This window comes from Diplotaxodon limnothrissa, linkage group LG13 (genome assembly GCF_057381915.1).
Source record: "Diplotaxodon limnothrissa isolate DT_005_m linkage group LG13, D_limnothrissa_male_GT1.1, whole genome shotgun sequence".
Classification (NCBI taxonomy): domain Eukaryota; kingdom Metazoa; phylum Chordata; class Actinopteri; order Cichliformes; family Cichlidae; genus Diplotaxodon; species Diplotaxodon limnothrissa.
In genome coordinates this window covers 23,903,774-23,925,466 of record NC_140608.1, presented here as the reverse complement: position 1 = coordinate 23,925,466, position 21,693 = coordinate 23,903,774, and the positions used below count along the sequence as shown (strand labels likewise).

Below are 21,693 nucleotides of genomic sequence, written 5' to 3'. Positions count from 1 at the left end.
CCGAAGTTCTTTCATATTTCACCTGTCAGAGCACTTAAGTGGCAATACAGAAGCCATGCTAAATGAAATCTGACCTTTATATAAATTGATGCTACAATGAGTATTTCTTTTAATTTAACTCGCCTTTCTTCTGAACGCTTTAGGAAAGTATTGACGGCTTACTTAGGCTTATCAGAATATATGGCTCTAAGAGACAGTGGGCCCAAGCTGCCGTTGAATTTTTTTACGTTTTTTATTTTTTTATTTTATTTTATCAGAATAATTGTGAAGTTAAATCCAGCCTTGGTCGGCCCATCTCAGCTCCCAATCAGCCATCCCCGGCCGGCGTCGCTGACGGTTTATCGGTTTTCTGCACAAAATAATGAAGATCCCATAAAAAAAGCGGGGAAAATACAGCCCCTGCAATGAAAGCCAAGTGTGAGGTGTAAAAATCAAATTAAATGACCTTTCACCCCAACATTTATTGATGAGTTTTAACAGCAGCAGGTGTTGTCACGGGGGATATTTGACGATGCGTAAATCAAAGCACAATTACAGTTGGTGGATGAGCGGGCAGCATGCTGAGAGGAACACTCGGAGGCCCAAGATGCCCTTTCGCCCTCTTTGTACCCCTCTCGGCTTCCTGCCTCTTAGCTATCAACGCCAGTCTGATTTAAGAGCGCGGCGATTATCCAAGCACAGTCAGAAATTTGAGCCCATGACAAGGTAGTTTTTATCCGGACACTTCTTCATCTTTTCCCCCTCCTTAGCATTGCCAGAGTGGCATCATCTCACGCCACCTCCTCCACAACTCCCACAAGGTCATTTCTGGTTTACAAACTCCTGCTGGCTTTATAATGTCACGAGGCCTTGAACTGATATCAGATGCTTTCTTCTTCTTCTTCTTCTGCTTCTTTTTTTAAAGCACTGACCTAACACAGCACCAGAGCATTCTGCTTAATTGACCTGGGATGAAATGTAGTGTGAAATTTGTGACTGCAGGGTTTTCCATTCACCTGGGTGAATTACTCAACATTCACTTAAGGCACACGAACACACACACACTACTTGAATACACACAGCCATATGTTGCTTATCCCGTTATTTAAACTGTCACACTCTATCAGTCTGAGCTGCTTTACCTCAAACATTATCACACCTGTGAATGCACAGATACTTCGCACTATAACTCACAATACTGTCACTATATGTTTCCTGCAATAACAGCGATACACAAAACTTTCTGAAATACATCAAGATGTTTAACAGAGGAAGCAAAATAGCCTTAAAGGGAAAAAATATGGGATATATGTTGTGTGCATATTTTCTTTTTTTTTCTTTTGAATAATGTGCCTCTTCAGTCACACATTCACAGTTCACATACAAGGTCTTGAATAATCAGGCCCCGCCTTGTCTTAAAAACCTTATAATAACGTATCATCCCAATAGAGCACTTCACTCTCAGACTGCTGACTTACTTGTTGGGCTTAGGACAGTAAAAGGGCAGAGAGAGCCTTTAACTTCCAAGTTTCTCTTCCCTGGAACCAGCTTCCAGTTTGGATTCAGGAAACAGACACCCTCACCCCTAACCGGTCGCAGCAGATGGTTGCCCCTCCCTGAGCCTGGTTCTGCAGAAGGTTTCTTCCTGCTAAAAGGGAGTTTTTCCTTCCCGCAGTCGTCTGATTATTTGGGTTTTCTTTCTGTTGGATGTTTGTCTTATAATATAAAGCACCTTGAGGTGACTGTTGTTGTTATTTGGCACTATATATATAACTATGTTGTCAATAGAGATCAATTCTAATAAATATTAGCGTCTAAACGCTAGTTTAACGCTACAGAGTTATTCTACTCTAAACTTTGAGGGAAGACACTGAAACAAATACCAGAGGGACTGAGGAAAACTGTTGACTGATACAAGATGTGCTAAATGTCACGGCGGGGTGCGCCGATGTGTGTGGAAACAGGACCCAAAAGCAGATGATGACGAGGAATTGTAATGATTAACAGAAAGGTGAACCTTTAATGCGATGACGGCAGGGAAATGAACCAAGAGACCAAAAACAAACAGGCAAAACACTAAGAAACAAAATACTAAATGGTACTGAGACCAAAACCTAAACTATGACTGTGGTGGAAAAATAATAAACAAAGACCATGACTAAGACTAATAATACATAACAGATGAAAACTAGAACTATGACTGAGGTGAGGTAAACAGGCTAAGACCATGACTTAAATACAGACATGAGGTGATCAGGGGAAGTGGGGACACATGGGGGAACAGCTGACAGACATAAACCTAATGACAGGACCAGGAGAGAAAGCTAAATACAATGAACAAAGAACACATGACATTGTCAAAATAAAACAGGAAATACTAACAACTAAACATGACAACACAACTCAACAGACCCAACACGTGATGAATAAATACCAAACCCCAAAACATAGAAAACCCAGGAACAATAACCAATAACTGCCTAAACTAAAGGCAAAATAGGAGATAACACAAACTAATAACATATCAAAAAATACAAAGAAAACTCAGAGTGCTGGGTCGGAGACCCAGCCTGTGACACTAAATTCATTGGAGGCTTATACCCACCTTATATAACACTCATACAGAGGCTTCAAAACAGTGATTGAGTATTCCAACGCTCTCTGTTACACCAGTATGAGAATGTAATGCTAATATACATTGGTTCACTTATCTTTACAACATCTTTTTTAATCTCTCAATTAGTAGTAATGCTTTCGATCAGCCTGAAGAGCCCCGTATTGGTCAGATGTGAAAAAAACAGCACTGAAAGAAGCCATCAGTGGCTGGATGGTGAGATGGTTGTGTACAGTGGAGCGTGGGGTTGCATCCCCTGCTCTGCCATCCCTCATCCACAGTGTGTGAGTCTCTCCTGTGACCCCGGCAGTGTGAGTTTGATGAATGCAGCACATCTGCCCTCCTGAACCGCTGAGACTCTGTCTGCGAGGCCCCCTCTGCCTCAAGTAATGGCCACTGTTCTACACCACTGACACGTAATCACACAAACACTGCAGAGCATCATCGTGAAGGAACACACCGACGGGCTTATTTATTTATTTTTTGTGTAAGTGCGTACTCAGCGTTGATGTGAAGACAACGCTTAGACGGTTATACACGTATGTATAAATATGTCAGCGCACACGGAGAACAGCAGTTACCTTCTTCTAATATCATAACGCCGACATGACACCATCTCCACTTTGCGAGGACGTCCTTCCAAATAACAGCGATGACGTGGTGCTCATGGGTAATATTTGGATATTTCATCGTGTAGCCATCAACATATTGCTGCATGTAATACACCGACGTAATGTCATTAATGTTAAGCTGTCACACTCATACTATTGCGGGTGATGTCTTCATCGGGCCATCATTGTAGCATGGTGTTTGAAACGTGTACAATAGACTAATTTACTACTAAACAAACACGACTCGCCTCCGTCTGCACGTCTTCCTGTTTGAAAGGAAAGGGCGGGACCTGCGAGCGGTCCTCCGGGAGGGTGTTGCTGGGAAACGTCGCTGTCAGTCTCTCAGGAAGGCAGTCATGCAGGTGCCCTAGCTACCTGTTCATCTCGCAGATAATTAATGTGTACAAGGAGCCGCTAATTGCACTTTTCACTAATGATTTATGGGTTTTGTGAAAGGGGGGAAATTGGGGGAAGTGTGTGTGTACACTCTAGTGAGTGAGTACAGCTGGGTGAGGAGACATGATTGATGAAGAGTGTGTGGATGCACTGTCAGTGTGGAAAGTTATACCCCCCCACCCCTGTAGGAAAGAGCTAGTGACACACACACACACACACACTGGTCAGCTGCTGTCGATACCTGCCAGCATGGGGTATGTGGACTTCATTGAATAAGGCCAAAGATGTGAGCCTCATTCTCCGTCTTTATCACCTTGTGTTGGTTTTCTTGAGAGACTTGCTTTTTTGTACATTGTATATCATGTAAATCTTGCATTTGACAAAGACTTTGTTGCATTTTTAATATGATTTGAATATGATCTGCTACCTTGTCCACTTCTCCCCTCTGGCTTATTCAGTTCAGTTCAGTTCAGTTTTATTTATATAGCACAGAATCACAACAGCCACCTCAAGGTGCTTTTTTCTTATAAGGAAAAGAGGTAAAGTCAAAACTCCCACAATTAGATGACCCTGTATGAGCAAGCACTTGGAAAAAGTGGGGAGAAAAAACTCCCTTTTAACAGGAAGATACCCCCATACTTTCCTTCAACAGTAGTAGGGTTCAGTCATTATCAGAAATCAAATTAAAGTCAGTCCAAAGACATGCATGATGTCTTATCATGTGTCTGTTTGTTGGATCCATATTTTAATATAAACTTTGATCTGGTCAGTTTTTGAGATAAGAATATATTTTTGAGAGCAGCTTTTTGATTAATACCCCATCAGTGAGAAAATAACTGAAATGGTATATGTAGTTGTTTTATTGACGCCTCTGTCTTTTTGTTTTGCTTTCCACAGCTTTTAGAGTTTGATAAAGAGCTGTCAGTGTTCAAAGAACGTCTGCATGAACAAGAGATCGGTTTCCCGCCAAGGTATGGAGCCATTACATGTATTACACAATGGTTTGTTTGATGCATTTATGTTTACAGTACAGAGATCTACCCGTGTAGAGCCACACAGGTTATGTGGCTCTTTATCCAGCTCATTGACAGTTTGTGAATGTATGGTAAACCCTGGACGCTAACCAAAAACTGAAATTAAATGCCACTATAATTGTAACTGGGTCAAAATGACCTGTTGAGAATTGACAAGAAAACAGCCCTTGGTTCGTCAGCAGCACAGAGGAAGTTATTTCGATCTAACTTTCACTTTGTGAGAAAATTCTTATCTCATTATTATTCAAAGCTTCTTGAAAAAAATCAGGACTCAAAGAACTGGTTATAAATAAACAGACGAAGTAAAAGCTTACTAGACTGTGGAACCCCCCAAAATATCTTTTTCTAATGTGCTACAAAATCTCTTAGAGGTTTTACCTGGTTTGTTTGTAATTTAAAAGAAAAATTATCAAAATAAAGAGGTATCGATTTATCCTTCAGTGTATCTGAAAAAATTCCAAACTTCACAAGCAAAAAAGAAAAGTGCTAAAAGAGCGAATCCTGAGGTTTAAGTTCTTACATTTCGATAAATGCAACGATTATGCTGCTCAGATATGCGCCTTAAAGACTCGTTATTAATATGTAAAATTATAAGTAGCCAATCACGCGCTTATTGTCCAAAACGGTTTAATGAAAGCTGTTGGATGTGTGTTTGATTGGTATCAGGTGTTAAGTCTGATTGTGTACGTTTCCAAAAAGCTCCCATGTGTCTCTGCTGGTACGTCCGTGTGTGTGTGTGTGTGTGTGTGTGTGTGTGTGTGTGTGTGTGTGTGTGTGTGTGTGTGTGTGTGTGTCGCTGTACGAACACTATGGACAGCATTGATAATTCCGTCTCACTGGGACTTGGGGGAGATTGGAGCGGGTGTTCTCCTCTCCTCTTCCTCAAACAAATGCATTTGCAATTAGCCCTTTCAGAGGAGAGGGAGGGCAAACACGCGGACGGCGCGGAAATATGTTTCGGGAGCAGCGCGTTAATGGCGCTTGACCTTTGCCGTCGGTTGTGACTCAATCAGCGCAGATAATGAAACGCTGTAATCAAACAATAATTACTTGATAAACTGCTCTGGTGGCAGGCGCAGGGCGGCTGGGGATTTTAGCATGTGTGTGAGTGTGTGTGTGTGTGTGTGTGTGTGTGTGAGTGTGTGTGTGTGTGTGTGTGTGTGTGTGTGTGTGTGTGTGAGAGAGAGAGAGAGGTCTCGAGATACATGGAACCGTGTGTGTGTGTGTGTATGCGCGCACATACATGTATAAAAGTGAGAGCTGGAGACTGAGTGTGTGTGTCAAGGTTCTGCCAGTCCCTGTTTTTTAAATGACTCTGTGTCTTAATCAGGGACCCCATTTACATCACTTTGCATAAGTGACAGTAGGATTTATTGTCCTTTTACACTGGCTGACTTTTGCACCTATCCATATAATACTGAATCATCTCTCCACAGGGAGGAATGAATGTGCTGCTGTGAACGAATACAAATGATTTCCACATACTTGAGGTGATGATGAATCAAATATATGAAAGCCAGGAGCAGCATATGAAATTTGATTTGATCTACTCTGTGTGTGCGACAAACCACATCATTGTCAGTCATGTAATGGGTAGCAGTGGCCTAGTTAAACTTAAACAACCCCCTCCAGCAGTTTTCTCCTTCACATCCACACACTCACATCTATCTATCTATATAGATAGATACTGGTACCCCTCCCCCTGTCAGGTCTGCCTTGTGTTCCTTGAGCAATCAAGCCCCAACGCTTGTTCTCCATCACATAGCCTGCTCCGGACCGGCCCCTCACCATCTGTGAGGTTATTACTCTTTTTAATGCAGGCCATCAGAACACAGCCTCACCGACACACACGCATGCACGCACACGTCTCACTTTGGTTCAGATCTATAAATCAATACTAGTCACAAACATTTAATCTGCAAGTTAATTCTGTCCGCTGTCCAGCGCCGGATAAGAAGTTGTCACAAAATGAGAGATGCTGTCAAGAGTGAACTAAGCATTGGCTAACAAAAGGCCGTGATGCACACTGTAAGTGGCACAATGTTGATGACTGTGTGCACACGTGAATACTCCCCCTCTGCGACGCTGCGGAGGCTTCGAGCAGTAAAATGCATATCTCTTTACCTTCAAGAAGTCATCCATCAAAGTTGGCCGTGACACGTCTAAGTACTCGGGCACCCGGGTGAGGAATTTGCCCGGGCCTTGCCACAGTTGGACCTGGAGCCAGTCGGCCGCTGTGCACCGACAGACTGCAGGACAACTCGCGCAGTCACACACAGGAACGCATGTATGCTTAGCAGTTTTCCTATCCAGTGATTTGAGAGAGAAAAGATGAGTCTATTAATCAGAAACCATTCATTTATTTAGACACAGTTTTTCCATCAGGCATAATATATGAGACTTGCAACCAGCCATTAAGCCATTATCTTTGCACTGGCTGCAGCATGGCCAGTAATGAAAATAATGTGAAGTTTTGCTATAGATTACGGTAGTTTTGATTTCATATTTGAAATGGCATAACTAAGGTAATATGCCCTAAAACATACTAAGGCACCAGTAACTTATTCATGTATTTTGATTGATTTGGAGGGAAAGCTTTTAGTACTCCTCTGATCTGATTTCTTTGCTGTTCTTTTTGCACGAGATCGATGCAAAAATTGAATCGGGAGCCCAGCTTCTGGAAGAAATGCAGTGGACGGTGAGGGAGCAGAGGGAGGATGTATTCTGCCTGTAACGTGGTTACCTAGAATGGGCTTTGAGGGAGATTTTGAGTGACATCAGACCAGCGCCACAACTCTATCAGTGGACAAATCATGAGTGATTTCAGAGCAAGAAGATGGGGTGGATGCTGATGGGTGGAAAGATGTGGAAAAGCCAGGAGTAGAAACAAAACTAGCCGCTGCTCCACGTGTTTGTAAAGAAAGAGAAAGGTGCCAAAGAGGAGATATTTTCCTGTAGATGACACTTGGATGCCAGTGATGTGTAGTTAAAGCTGCTAAAACCCTACAGGATTCTCTTCATGCTTAGAAGGGAAACACAGCATTAAAATTTAGTTAATGTCTCTCATCTTGGAGGACAATACTTATCTTGCTACAATGAAACTGTTTAGCGCTGCAATGAAATTATTAAAACCTTTAACTGAATTTTTTTATGACCTGGCAGCAGGTTCATTTTACAAGCACTCTTTAAACGAGATTTGCGCTAGAGAGAAAATTCAACTGGTTCCTGAAAGATGAGAATTATTTCTGTAATTTTGAAGTCAAAATTACCAGTTTTACTAAATTCTGATATTTAACAGGTACATTTTAACCTGATGCAGCACTTTGTACCATATTTTTATTCTTGGACTCTCCCAGAGAGGCTTTCCGTGATTCACATGTCACGATAATCCTTGCTTTTCTTAAACTTGGTTTTAGTCCATCCTCCTCGGTAAAGTTCTGTCTCTGAGAAAACATTTTACCTTCTCTCCTTTTAAGCTATCATCCTGGCTGTCCCTTGTGGACATATGGTTTGAACTGCACGTCAGTGCCTGAAATGAACACATTAACGATATTTGCTCTTTTTGACTTTATACGGAACCAAAGAAAAGCTGTGTGAAACTGGGTCACAGTAGTGAACTGACATTGCTATTGCTAGAATAATCCTGCTACCATTGCTATGAAGAAATAGCCACATTAATAAACTGAATCAATAAAAGACTAATAACCCAAGAAATATATATAAGAGCAGACTGATCCTTTCTCACTGTCCAACTGGACCTGTGTTTAAGTGTGTGTATAAAGACAGCAGGGTGAAGGTCTTTCAGGGAACATGATGGCTCCACTCTTGTGTGCTTATGTTTGTCAAGTCTAGACACTGACAGCAGCAGAGGAGCAGAGCGTGGCCTTGAGGTCAGGAAGTGATGTCTGTTAGGAGGCAGAAACCTGTAAACGGTTGCGTTTGTGCTGTTTGGGAAGCACTCTGGGAGCCCTTCTGGCACGTCACCATTTATTTTCTAAAGCTGCAGGGCTGAGAGGACAAGCCAAAAAAGTGACTTGCCTGCTGGGAAACTCGACAACATTCACATGGTCCTGAAAGAGGAAGGTTGGGAGGTGGTTGGAAAGCTGATGCCAGGCAGAATGGCTTTGCCCTTCGGATGAGAGAAGATTTTAGTCAAGTGACACAAATGGCTACCTGCCAGCTCTTCAATAACTGCTAATAAGAGCATGAGTGAATTGTCAGAGCAGTGGAGAATTTCTGGAGACTTGTTTTGAGCTCATAGGAAGCGCTCACACACAGATGGCTCTTCTGCATACAGTAACCGTCCTTGTTCTGTGGACAGCTCTCTTCACTCTAAACCCCTGCTCCCTGAAAGCCTGCACGAATGATCTCACCCTCTGCATGTGAATTTTAATTGTGCATTAGTCCTATAGCCCTTCTGTTTGCTTCATATATGAAGGAGTCTTGTTGTTCCCTGCTCTGTGAACAGCCATGCTATAGAGGAGCAGTCCCACGTGACCGCATGTGAAGAGCACCACACATGCAGTTTAGCGCCAGTGTTTGGTTAAAGCGTTGCCCCCGAGCCGCCGTAAGTGTGCTGCTCATGTTGCCCGAGCCCTGCCACAGGATCCGGCGTTACACGCTGATCTGCTGAACACGAACATTGTTTTACAACCAGCAGCGCATCCATCATTCTAACTACTAGAGAGCCATCGCAAACGATGAGGGGCCGCTGTGGCGATAATAGCCGAAGATTGTCCGCCGTCATGTATCGCTGCCTCTTGTCTGAGACGATGCCACTGAGAAGAGGCCTTTGTTAAAAACAATCTTACACAGCGAGGATTAAATGGATGCCATCTGTGTCTTCTTGTCTTCATTTAGAACAGCTAAAGGCACAACGTGTCATAGCCGAGCCCCGGCAGGCTGTGAGCCATGAGCTACTGATGGCATTTCGCTCTGTTTGTACTGCACTATGCCAATGTTGTGCCTGCGAGCCTCCCAGCTCTACAAACCGAAGCAAACATTCAGCTTTATTGATAGCGTTTGGCTGATCTTTTTGAATTTCTGCGTGTGTATGTGTGTGTTGTGTTTTGCCAGGCCTCCCCTGACAACGGCAAACAAACATAGCTGTAGAGGCAGCGAGTCGTTCGAAGCCCGCAGTTTCAGACTTTTTTTAGCCAATCCCAGCTCGACAGCGGCCACACCAGCATTCTGCAAAGCTCTTTAGTGTTCGTGACCTCAGGTCGCTGATACGATGACTCTTATCTCTGACTTCCTGCCCTACCTGTATTCTCAAATTTATATTGCCCTCATCAAATACTGGGTAAGTGAATAGTGCACTGTTTGTCCTGTCACTTATTTGTCATTATGAAGAGCAATAGCTTTTTATGTGAAGAGAAGAAAATGAGACAAGGAAGTCTTGCCTGGGAACAATTACAGAGTGTCTGCTCCAGGCAAAACCGGTTGTTAAAGTTGCCTACAACCTCAATTTTACAGACAATATTTTTCTTTTAAAATGATAATTGGAGTTTGGTTTATTGTCGTAATGTTTGAAAAAGATGTAACAGTTCAGCGTTGTATAAATAAAGTGTGTGTAGTTGCTTGTATAATACAGTAATGTGTGTCATTGCTGCCTCTCCCTCTGCTGGGAGAGGCTGATTGACACTGTAGGTAGGGCCGGTGTTCACCTCTCCAGCATTTACTGTTGCAAGACAAACAAGCTGACACCAGCCACAACACATGTGAGTAATGTGCCAGCAGCAAAGTCAAACATTAAACCCCAACCCAAGCGTGAATGAATGAGCTCTCGATGACTGCTAGCGGGTCTCGATATGCGACCGTTTGCACATGCATCATCTGTAAAGTGGTCAGCAACACAGGAGAGCGTGTTAACGAGCAGGGAAACTGTGTTCTTACCTCAACTTTACACAAGTGAGAGAAGATGTCTTAGAATAGGGCCTGACCGATGAATCAGCTGATATTAGCCATTTGCCGATGGGTGTCGGCATTTATAATAGCAGGTAAATGAGAATTAAAAAGTAAACCCGTTGGGAGCTGTGTGACTTTTGTGGCATTCCTAAAGATGTGTTTGGAGCAACACACAACAACAACCAGCTGCAGCAGAGTCAGGCAGATTATTTTTAAACCGCATTGTCATATTATCTTAATAATGACTCATACACATTCATGCATAAGAAATGGTAATGAAATCTGTTTGAGTTTGGTGTGACTGAAAAAGATATTTCAGATTTTTAAATCACCAGATATCAGTATTGGTCTTTAGAGTCCTTTATCAGTGAAGCTATCAAAGACCTTTTCTTCCTCACTTTTTCAGTGACAGTGTTTACATTTGATAGTGTGCATAGTATAGTATGTGCATATCTTAGACAGGCCATTTGAGCTTTGACTATACTTATGGTTAGAGAGTAGTTGTTAAAAACAGTATTAGAAAAAAGTGTACTTGCAACATCAGGTCATGTAAGTTATCTTTTTTATTTTACTGTTGTTACATTTCATGTAAACCCACTATATACCCAAAACATGGAGAGTTAGTGAGCCTTATAGCTTTTGGACTTTTAGAGGTTTAAAGATAATGAATTACTCAGTTTTGTCACAATTTATTATTTTGATTCGATTTATTATTGTTTCAGTATCAAGCAAACTGTGGTCATTGCATACTGAATGTGAGCTCCATAGACTATGAAGCTTTGAATTTAGAGAATGTTTATTAGTTAACTGATCAAAGATGAAGTCGTTCTCTTTGAAGTGATGAAAAATTCTGAAAAGAGTTTCGAAATATTCACAAGTGGCCGATGTTTAGATGGGCAGCCAAGCCAAGTAAATCCTGTTTGTGTCAGCCACTCTATCTGACTGTCAACAGCTGATTGTGCATTCAATAAAGTTTTGACCTGACTCGAGGTCCTTCATGAATTTTCCAGTTTTCCATTTTATATGTAGTCTAACAGTATTAGCACAAAGAACAGTTGGTAAAGCAGTGCCAGTGTTCATTTTGAATCTTTAGTGTGCGAATGTGTGGAATCCTTAAAGTGTACCCCCCCCCCCCTTCCCAGTTGTTGTTATCAGTTTAGTTCATTAATTAGAGCAATTAGTCTTGCTGGGGCCAGTAAAGGTGGGATATGAGTTGGCGTCCTCCAGCCCACACACCCTCTCGGACCGTTTACCTTCCCCGATAACTTTGTGAGCTCACTAATCGGACACATTAATCACATCGGCCCCAGCGCGCCGTTCGACTGTTTGCCGTTGCATTAAGACTTGTTATCTCTATTGGAGCCAGTGGAGGGTGTGGTAAAACGGAAAGGGGAACAGCCCAATACCTGCTCACACCAGGCCAGAGAATGGCCCTTTGATGGCCACTGTGGAGTATTTTTAATTAGTTTTTCCAACGTCTGGCTGTCGTCAGAAATAACTGAATGATAGTTTTTGTTGTTGAAGCGCTCAGGAAGTTTGCTATCAAGAGGGAGTTCATTGTTTGAAGGAGGTAAGGGGGAAAACTTGATTTTCTCTCAATCTCTTTAACACTAAAGTGACCCCAAGCTTGTTAGTCAATAAAGCTATAACAGAGTCCCTGATAGGCTGATTGTTCACAGGCTGTTTAAGGCCGGCAGCCGTCCCTCATGAAGCTGCAGCATTCAGGCCACCCTGAAGTCGAGCAGCTCTCCAATCTCTTTGAAGACTTTGCTCTTTTCCACCCTCACTTTGCCTCTTTCTGACTGATCCGTCTTTATCCCCTCTCTTCTGCCTCCCTGTCTATCTCTGTTTCACTCATCCTATTCTTCATGCTCTCTTTTATCCCTGGATCACTTCTTTAGCCCTTTGATTAGCATACCAAAACCCCTATGCATTTCCCCTATGGTTTAAGGGCTATTAATGCTAATTGGAGGCTGGGAACTTCTTTAAGTAGCTCTCTGCAGGTCTGTTTGTACACCTGGTGGGGAGCTCCGTGTGTGTGTGTGTGTGTGTGTGTGTGTGTGTGTGTGTGTGTGTGTGTGTGTGTGTGTGTGTGTGTGTGTGCGTGCGTGCGTGTGTGTGTGCGTGCGTGCGTGTCAGATGAGCCCACTTCACGCCCCAAGATTAACCTCCTACACAAAGACACCCAAACACACTTTTATCATATAAACAGTCAGTCTATTGCTGGTATTCTGTTTCTGATAATGTATACAACTGCTGATTAAAGTAATAAATGTATCACAGTAAAAAATATAACCAATGTTATTTCATCATTTTTCATCATGTCTATAGTGGATAGTGTAATGTTAATGTGCACCTTCCTCATTTTATGATGGAAACACATGGCAAATTAATAACTGCAATATAACCGTCATGATAGAGAAACAAACCCCCCAAACATGTTTCACTGACTAATCTCCAATAAAACTAATGCAGTCCAATTAATGAATAACTTTCTTAACAGCGCTCATTTTTCATGTATTTTCACTGGCCTGATGTTAAGAAACAAAACTAAATATGAACAGAACAATGTAGCTATCAATAAATCAATCAAGTCAGTGAACCGGGTGTTGGAAATACTATATAAAGAATTCTATAGCATATGGCAAACAGTCAAACACAATCCATTAAAAACTATACAGGGAAAATAATACAGATAGCTGAACCAGACAGTCAACAAGAGGAGGGAGCAACTTTCACATACTCGATCATTAGCATCCTCCAGCTTGATCTAAAAACTCTATATTTGGATAATTTCACTGTTTATATCAGCACAATATGTTTTCAAGCTTTCTTCATCCTCATATCATGACTAATATTATGATCCAGTTTTTTATGTTTGAAGAATTTCTGTCACGTGTCATTGTTATTTAAAATGTAATGGTCTGCAACAGCACCTCATTCAGGATGGTAGTAGTGGTCGGTTGGGCCACACTTTTGATGCAGACATAAATTGTGAAAATGCATGTTTACTAAGTTTCGTACAGACATTAAGGTCCTGATCAGTCCCTTTTGCACACTTCTGTGTAACACCATAGTCACTGTTTTTATTTCTCCTTTCTAAAACTGCGCATTTTGTTATGATATTACTGGAGTTTCCTGGATGAATTCTATTTTTTCCCAATGGGTGGAAGGGTGTTAATGAATAACCAATAATACAACAGTGTTGCAACATGATGTCCATGATAATAGAGGTATCTCAATGCAGCAGTTATCCAGTACTTTGCACTACATTGCAATGTTTTTACAATACATTGCAATACCTGTGTAGCTTAAATTAATGAGCTATCTGATTCGTGTTCACTCGCTCTCATTTACTTTGCCCCTTCGAGTTTCTTTTTCATTAGGCCTCGGTCACATACAGAGACTTGTTGGCGACCTACTGCCAACCTCCGGTCACTAGAGTGTATCCCCCAGCCGGTTGGCAAGGGGTTGCAGGAGGTTACTGGGTGTTGATGAGTGAGAACGGCTGCAAAGAGAGCGCTGCACCAAAAGCCTTCTTGTGATTGCTTTGATCGCTAGCAGATTTCAGTGGTTTGCATGCAAGATGCCCACATGTCTGCAAATAGTTGCTGAGTAACCACTAAGTACTAATGAAACTTTAAAAAGTCCAACACAAACTTGAAGCTTATATATTAAAAGTGAAAATGTAACTAATTAAAAAGGTGCAGCTTTTACTTTGAAGGCAGATGGTCTCCATTTCTGGTTTGTGTTGCGCTCTTGACAGTTTTACCACAGCTTGACAAATGCAACTTTAAAATCAGGCAGCATTATTATATTTTATTTATTTACTTTTTTCATAACAGTGAAACAAAAACACTACTTGTAGTCCCATCCAAAATGCACTGCTTGGATCAGGTGAAGTCGAAACGAAATTATTTATATTGGAACTGGTGTAACGCTAGCAGCTCTGTCAGTGGTGGTAACAGCTGTAACTGCAGCAGCATGAACCCACGTGATGATTTGAATGACCAAACATTGAAAGAAACCACAACCAGGTACGTTTTCTGCCTCAGCACAAAGTCCAATTAAGCTATCAGAGCTTGGCAAGTGTGATGAATGGAAAGCCTGGTGTGTGTGTGTCTGTGTGTTTATTTTATCATTAGGGTATCACCATCCTCAGAGAAGGGCTATTTTCTATTATGCAGTTAGCACGTATAGCACTGAAGGAGCAAATTGGATTGGTATTACAGTATGTACGCCCGGCGCTACATCCTGATGAGCGCCGACAAACAAATTGGATTGGTGGTGTGTAAATCTGAAGCAGTTTGATGAGCCGAAGGGGCAAATTGAATTCTCAACAATGTAAATCTGTATCAGCTCAATGGCTCCCCACCCATTCGGAGCCCTGCCGCCACTTAAATCATGCGATTGTTCCCTGCTGTTCCAAGATACAATCTCTCTTAGCCATTTGCTGCAGCACCTAATCTGTTTTTGATGACCGTGTAGGGATGTAGCTATACATATGGGCAACTGAATCTCCCCCACGCTCATTCTTTCTTTTCATTTCCCCCTCTCTCTCGCTCAAACACACACACAAACACGAGCCCTACAGTTGGCAGAGAAAGATTGCTTTGATTGAGCCATCCATGTGTGTTGATTCAAGAGATTACTCAGATGATTGGTCATACTAATGGACCTCCTGTTTTCTTGGGAAAACATTTTGATCTCTCTCTGTGAGATAACATCTCATATTTATTACTCCTCCAAGCCCTGTTGATTCACACGAATCATATTTATTGCTTTCCTTATTGGCTTTTTTTGTGCAACACTTTTCTATAAAATAAAATACGACACAGTTACCCTGTATAAAATATAGTCAAATGCAAAATACGATGGCAAATCATTCATGTTCCCTGGTTTTAACTAATGTTGCAACGCATCATGTCTTGATGGAGAAGTGTTATTGTTATTAATTTGATGCCACTAATGCATTTTAATAGAGCACGGGAGAAACAGGAGATGAGAAAAGCTTAAAAAACAATGAATTTATACATGTTATGCTATTTTTTTTAAAAAGCAGTCTAGAGACATTTTATCTTTAAGATGTAAAAAAATATATAAACGACATCCAAAGTGTGGTCAGACCAATCAAAATACTGCATTTCTAATGCATGATTTAACCTCGGGTTACAGATGAGAGGGACCATCCAACCTGTGAGGTTTAGAAGCATCTGTGATGAGGGGAAGCAAGCATAAGTGCACATAACAAGGCACCATTAATGCTAAACAATATATGCATGTGTTGCTTGAATGCCAAAGTGGCACAGTTATCAAAAACACCTTATAAATATGCATAAATGAATGTTTGCCGTTTTTACAGATCATTCTGCTTGTGTGTTTCTTCAGTTATCCGTACAGTGAAGACAGCAGTCAGGGGAAGCAGTACATGAATACCAGATGCCCCGCCTGGTGTGACCGAATCCTGATGTCTCCCTCTGCCAGAGACATGTTGCTAAAGGTGAGCCTCTATTTCTACTCAAACCTCACCACTCTCCCCTCAGCTAAAGAGCAAGTGTCTTTATTAATGCCTCACTCTGCTCCTACAACTCCATCATCCTTGATCTGCATGCCCCTCCTCTCCTTTGGCACTTCACAGATGGAAGGATGAGGTGTCTGTAAATATTAATTAGCAATGATAAGCCATGGGTCCACCCAGACAGTATATATATCCAAACACTGGAGTTCCAGTGGGTCCCGTCTTCCTCATTGAGCGGCAGATCTGTCTTTTTACTCGCAGAGCTGAAGCCTGCCAGTCCCTGTTCGGCTTCAGATCCATCCCATTATTAACGCCAGCCAATCTGCCACCTCTGGAATCTCAGCCAATAAAACCCAGCTTTGTCTTTAGAGGCCTGACCCTTTTGAGCGCTGGAACACACGGGCTTTCATCTGTTAATGTGTGTGAAAGAGATGCAGCAGTGTATTGTACAGTACCAGTCCACAGTGGGGGGGTTACTCAGGAAGTTTGGCTTCTTTTCTTCTTTTGTCCACAACAAATGAGAAAATTCCTTCCTGAGCTTTATTCTTTACTGACTGAAGCATCACAAGGACCCCGCTCCCATCGCTGTGTTACCATAGATTGTAAATTACAGAGACTGCAGAGGCTTAAAATATGGTAGCATGCGGTTTGTTTTTACCCACTTAAAGTGTCAGAATTATATAAGAGGGGATCCACGCGCACAAACAGCTGGTTCGCTGTTTGCTTTTCTTCCCCTCAAGCACCGGTTAATTGTTTGTAATGCAGGGACAGAGTGGAACAGTTAGTGTGTTCACAGATTGGCTGATGATTCACTGAGCGCACACTCTCTGGCTCCGAGCATTACAGATTGTTGAGACATGGGCCCGTAAACAGCCCGGCGTGCGGCGTCATCTATCATGGCACGGTCGGTTAACTTGCCATCATGTTATTTTCTGCTTGCCGAGCCCTAACACGCCAAAGGTTGCCCGCTGGCTGTGCGGCACAGCACCGGCTCCGGGAGCGGCGGTAATGAATGTTTAGCCGAGCGAGCGCTCCCTCTCTGCCGGAGGGCCCCGGGTAATTTGTTTATCTGTCTAAAGATTATGCAGCCCGAAAATCCACAATTTTATGCTGCCTTTGTAAATTATCAAGTGTGTGTTTGATGAATGTGTCTCAGGCTGCAGGAGGCAGCGGCACAGGAGCCGGCTGCCAGACAAATAGAGAGGAGGCAGCGCGTGGCCCGCTAGGAAAGGTAGTGAGGTGTAGGCACACGGCGTGCTGACCCGGCTCCGCTGCAGGATTGGTCTGAAGTTAATTTGGATTTGGCTTTATGGTTCATTCTCCGGCTCTCTGTCTCTTTCTTCTAAAGTGTCAGTGCCGCTCTCCACATCACAACCGGTGGCACACACCAACCTCTGTGTGTGTGTAAGTGGGGGCTGGTGGCTGTTTAAAAAGTCTTTAGTTCAACCAGACAAGTGTGATTTATACTCCAGTCTGCGGATTTATGTGCGAGTGGCTTCTTTGTGTGCAGGCAGTGATATTGAAACACGGTTCTCTCAGATAAGCACTTAGATTACACTGAGAGTGTATTAGGCCGTGAGGCAAATGTCCACTTTGTAAATTGCTCCTGCTTTTCATTTTTCTTCACGCGAGCTTAAAGTTAAAACTCAAAGCTCGAGGTGCGTTCAGCCACAGCTCAGTGCCGCTGCTCTCTGAGAATCGGGGTAACTATAATCAGAAGGAAGAAGTCCGACGTCGAAAAAGGACGTCGGGCTACAATTAGGTTTTTTTCTTCGTTTTCTTTGCCTGCTGTGATTCATTTTTGTGCCTGTAAATTAGCTTAATTTTACTAATAGCTGTGCCTGAACTAAGCATAAACTATTTAACATCCCCTAATTTACTTAGTAGTTATATCGAGCATTTATTTAAAATTTATCTTCATTACGTCCCATTCAATTGGAGAACTCATTGGGTAGCCTGCCTACTCGCCTTCTGGGGGCCACCTCTAATATTTTGGGGGTTCTGGAGGAGGCAGCATATCTTAATTAGCCAAGGCTTTCTATTCTGTCCACCCAATGCTGGTAAATTAAAAAAACAAAAACAGATCCATTTACCTCCATGCAACCAAAACCAGCTCCAAAGCGACTGATCGGATCACAGCAGAATTGCGTCCCTTTTCCAACAGACTCTGCATTATTCATATTCTAATGTGGGCTTTTTAACATCACATCACTCCCTAATATCAGCATTTCTCAAGCTGAATGACTAAGTGTCTCTCTGTTAGTGAACAACAGCAGTGCTGATATTATTAAGATTTTTCTGGCACCTAAACAAACACAACATTTTTAATCACGTGTCGATTGTGTAAAACAGCCCCTGTAGGACCTGATAAACTTTTACAAATTTCTAATAACTGATGAAGGAGGAATCTTCCTTTATCTGTCTGCACTTCAGAAACCGAGGACTGTAGTCACGCATCTTCTAAGGGAGGTTTTTCTTTGTCCTTTTTTCCAGCACACGTGGAACTTAGATGACGGGTGTAAGCTTAGTTCTGGTTTCCTAATGTGTAGGAGAGAAGCTCCTCAGTTGAAATTTACTGTTGAAACTGTTTTGTCCAGACGTTGCCTATTTCACTTTTCCAGCTGACTTTTATTTTGAAACCAGCTACATGATCCTCCTAATTGTGTTTAATGAAGCTGCTCCAGTTCATTCAATACCACGACACTAACATGTAGTGATTGTCCTGTGTAAGTGCGACCCCAACATTTAGATCGCACCACGTTTGATTTTGTGTCTCTGCAGCCTGAAAATGAAGAGAAGTCTATAGTCTATGATAACATTGGGCCCAATGTCTGCATGGGGGACCACAAGGTAACACAACCTCACTCACTGTGTGCGATTGTTCTGTGATGTGTTGAATATGCTGCTCTGGAGAAGCTGTGACCTGTGTGTCTGCAGTGTAAAACCAGTGTGTTAAAAATATTCTACTTCAGTTTGTACAAATATTTTACTTCAATACTTTCATTTTGAAGTTTTCTTCCTTTTTGGGGTTAATGTGACTGATTAACTTGAACTATTTAGTTGATAAAATCCTGTTTATATATAAGTAATAGCTTTCTTTTCAATTCATGCTTTAAAGAAGAGAATGATAGAGTTACAATGCTTTTGTTTAATTTTTAAAAAGGAAGAAAGAAAGAAAGTTAAGTCATAATTGTGTACTTATTTAAGTTCAGTTAAATTAATCCAGTGCGAGAGGTAAATGAAGCCTAAGTGAGCAAAGCATGCATCACATACTGTTATTATTATCATTCTGAAAACCTTTAACTTTAGGGTTCATCACCTTAAATAAATAAAAGCATTCGGTTGAAGTTTGTTGAGTTCTTCGGGTTGTCACAGTGAAATATGCTCCAAGTGTGAAGCTGATCAGTCTGCAGAGGCTTTTTTCTGACGTCACGTCTAATAGAATCTCTGCATTTGTCTTTATTTGATTACATGTGTTAGAAACCCAATCACCAATCCCTAGTTCATTTATATAACCTGTACAGTTAACAGCTTATCTTATTATTACTGAAGTCTGCAGAGTTTAAGTATAAAACTGGCATGAATTTCACTAGAACAATAAAACAAACTCTAATAATGATCCTGAATTTTCTCCTACTGTTAACTTTATTAAGCTATTACTGTATTTGTCAGGAAAATTCTGCAGAAAGTAGGAAAGTGGAAAAGATTTTTCCCATAAGGTCAGCTGTAGGGCTGAAGTCTGTGTAGTGTCAGACAGCAGGTCTTCCACTGAAAGAGAGGCGGCTTAAACCAGGTCTTTCATCACTACGCGGTGTGACACGGACGCTGTTGTGTGTGTGCGAGGTGACCTGAGCACAGCGGCAGACACTCCACCGTCCCTTACCTCCAAACCACACAACGCCGCTAAAGTCACAGCTGCCTATGTTTAAAAAATGTCCAGTGTAGTTAGCACACAGGCCCCAAAATGCTCCCGGACTGGTATGTGAGTTTAACCTGCATGTCAGAGGTGCTCACAGGGGTGGGTTGGTCGTTTCGTGGGGTGGAGGAGGAGGGTGGGGTGTGTGTGTGTGGTGTGCTTCTTCCAGAGAAGTATGGAGTTTTCTTACCGTGGTTTGTCTCTGTCCCCCCCTCACCAGCCTGTCTTCCTGTCCTTCCGAATAACAGCGGGGGCAGGTAAACCTAATGCAAATAAGCACAAGTGTTGTGTGGTGCAGTGATGTCGTGGTAAATATCATTCTTTTTCTTTATCACAATTCTTCCCATTGTTGCTATTGTTCACTTTGATTTGCTTGACTGTTTTTTTCATGACTTTGCACAAGTGGCAGGCGTGCCTGCTTGAGGAGTTTTATTGTGAAATAAAACAGCATCGGTGCAGAAATCACAGTCACGCGAGATTGCTTAAAATGCTTCTCTTTTTTAAGAAAATCTCGTGCTGCAGCTCATGTTTGACCTTTTTAAGAATCATCAGATTTGTTTGATTAAAAAATCACTTTGGGTGTTGGAGGAGTAAAACTTTTTCCCACCCCGTCCCTCTCCCCTTCTTTTATTCCTCCGCAGGGAAGTGTTGCCAAAGGGGGGAGAACATATTCCGTGAAGCGCCTCTGTGAGAACACCCGAGAAACAAACAGGACACCGCACACACAGCGCACACACACGCACACACACGCACAAAAACACACCCACACACACACTTTGCACAAGCATACACTGAAGAACCTAGACAGACTTTGTTTCAGCAGTGCTGACCAGTTGCAGTAATCCAGACGCCTCATCCATACGAAAACCCCGACCCGGTTTCTTCCCACGAAACACTCGCCGAGATCTGGACGAGCCACCCGAGGGCCCGGCTTCCAGACGAGATACACATCGCTGACCTCATCGTTGCCATGCAACCCTCCCCCATTCCCCAGAGAAAAGGACAACCAGACGGACGGACGGACAACTCTCTTCCATGCCACAGCCTCATTGCCAAAACTCTAATTGAACACAGTCCTACTACATCCTTTTAGACACCGTACTTGGCATTTTTAGGTATGCCTCTATGTATAGAAGCTACTTTCCATACAGTATGTAAGGTGTTTTAAAAAACAAAAAAGAAAAGTGCAATGCAAAAAAAAGTTGTGTATCTATATTGTTAGGTTTATTTGTACATCGGACAGTATAACATAGACTCGTTGATGGTTTTAGTGCCGTTCTCTTCTCTGACCAAACTTTGCGGTCCCTTTGTTGGAATAGATAGAACTTCTAAGTTTATTTCAACAGTTTCTATATAAATACATATATATATTGTTTTTTTTTCTCTTTTGTTTCATTTTGGTTTTTTGAGTTGTTCTTGTCGTTGTGTGCACAACACACAGCCATGCCTGACACATCAGTTGAGTCTTGTTTTATATACTGTACTTTTTAAAGAGATAATTTATAATTCTTACCAAAATGTTTATGCTGGAGTGCGTGCGCAGACACAGCGCGGCCGTGTCGGTGTTCCCACAGCCACGCTGACCTTTGAATAAGTCCGTACAACAAGAGAGGAGTGATTTATTGCCTATCCAAGAATGTTTTAAGCAGTGCCATAGACCATGCAGGTGTGTGTATATATATATATGTATATATACATATACACATACATATATATTT

The 21,693-nt window shown here is 42.1% G+C and overlaps 1 protein-coding gene across 1 annotated transcript in view; it reads left to right on the top strand.

Moving 5' to 3' along the window:
- The window catches only part of inpp5a (inositol polyphosphate-5-phosphatase A), a 177,617-nt gene extending 156,942 nt beyond the window's left edge, over positions 1-20,675 (top strand). The window contains exons 12-16 of the mRNA XM_085368919.1: positions 4,498-4,571; positions 15,930-16,041; positions 18,841-18,909; positions 20,196-20,283; positions 20,617-20,675. Coding sequence (XP_085225045.1) covers positions 4,498-4,571; positions 15,930-16,041; positions 18,841-18,909; positions 20,196-20,276 — 336 coding nt within the window. The 3' untranslated portion in view covers positions 20,277-20,283; positions 20,617-20,675. The remainder of the gene's footprint in view (positions 1-4,497; positions 4,572-15,929; positions 16,042-18,840; positions 18,910-20,195; positions 20,284-20,616) is intronic.
- The last annotated feature ends 1,018 nt before the right edge of the window (positions 20,676-21,693 follow it).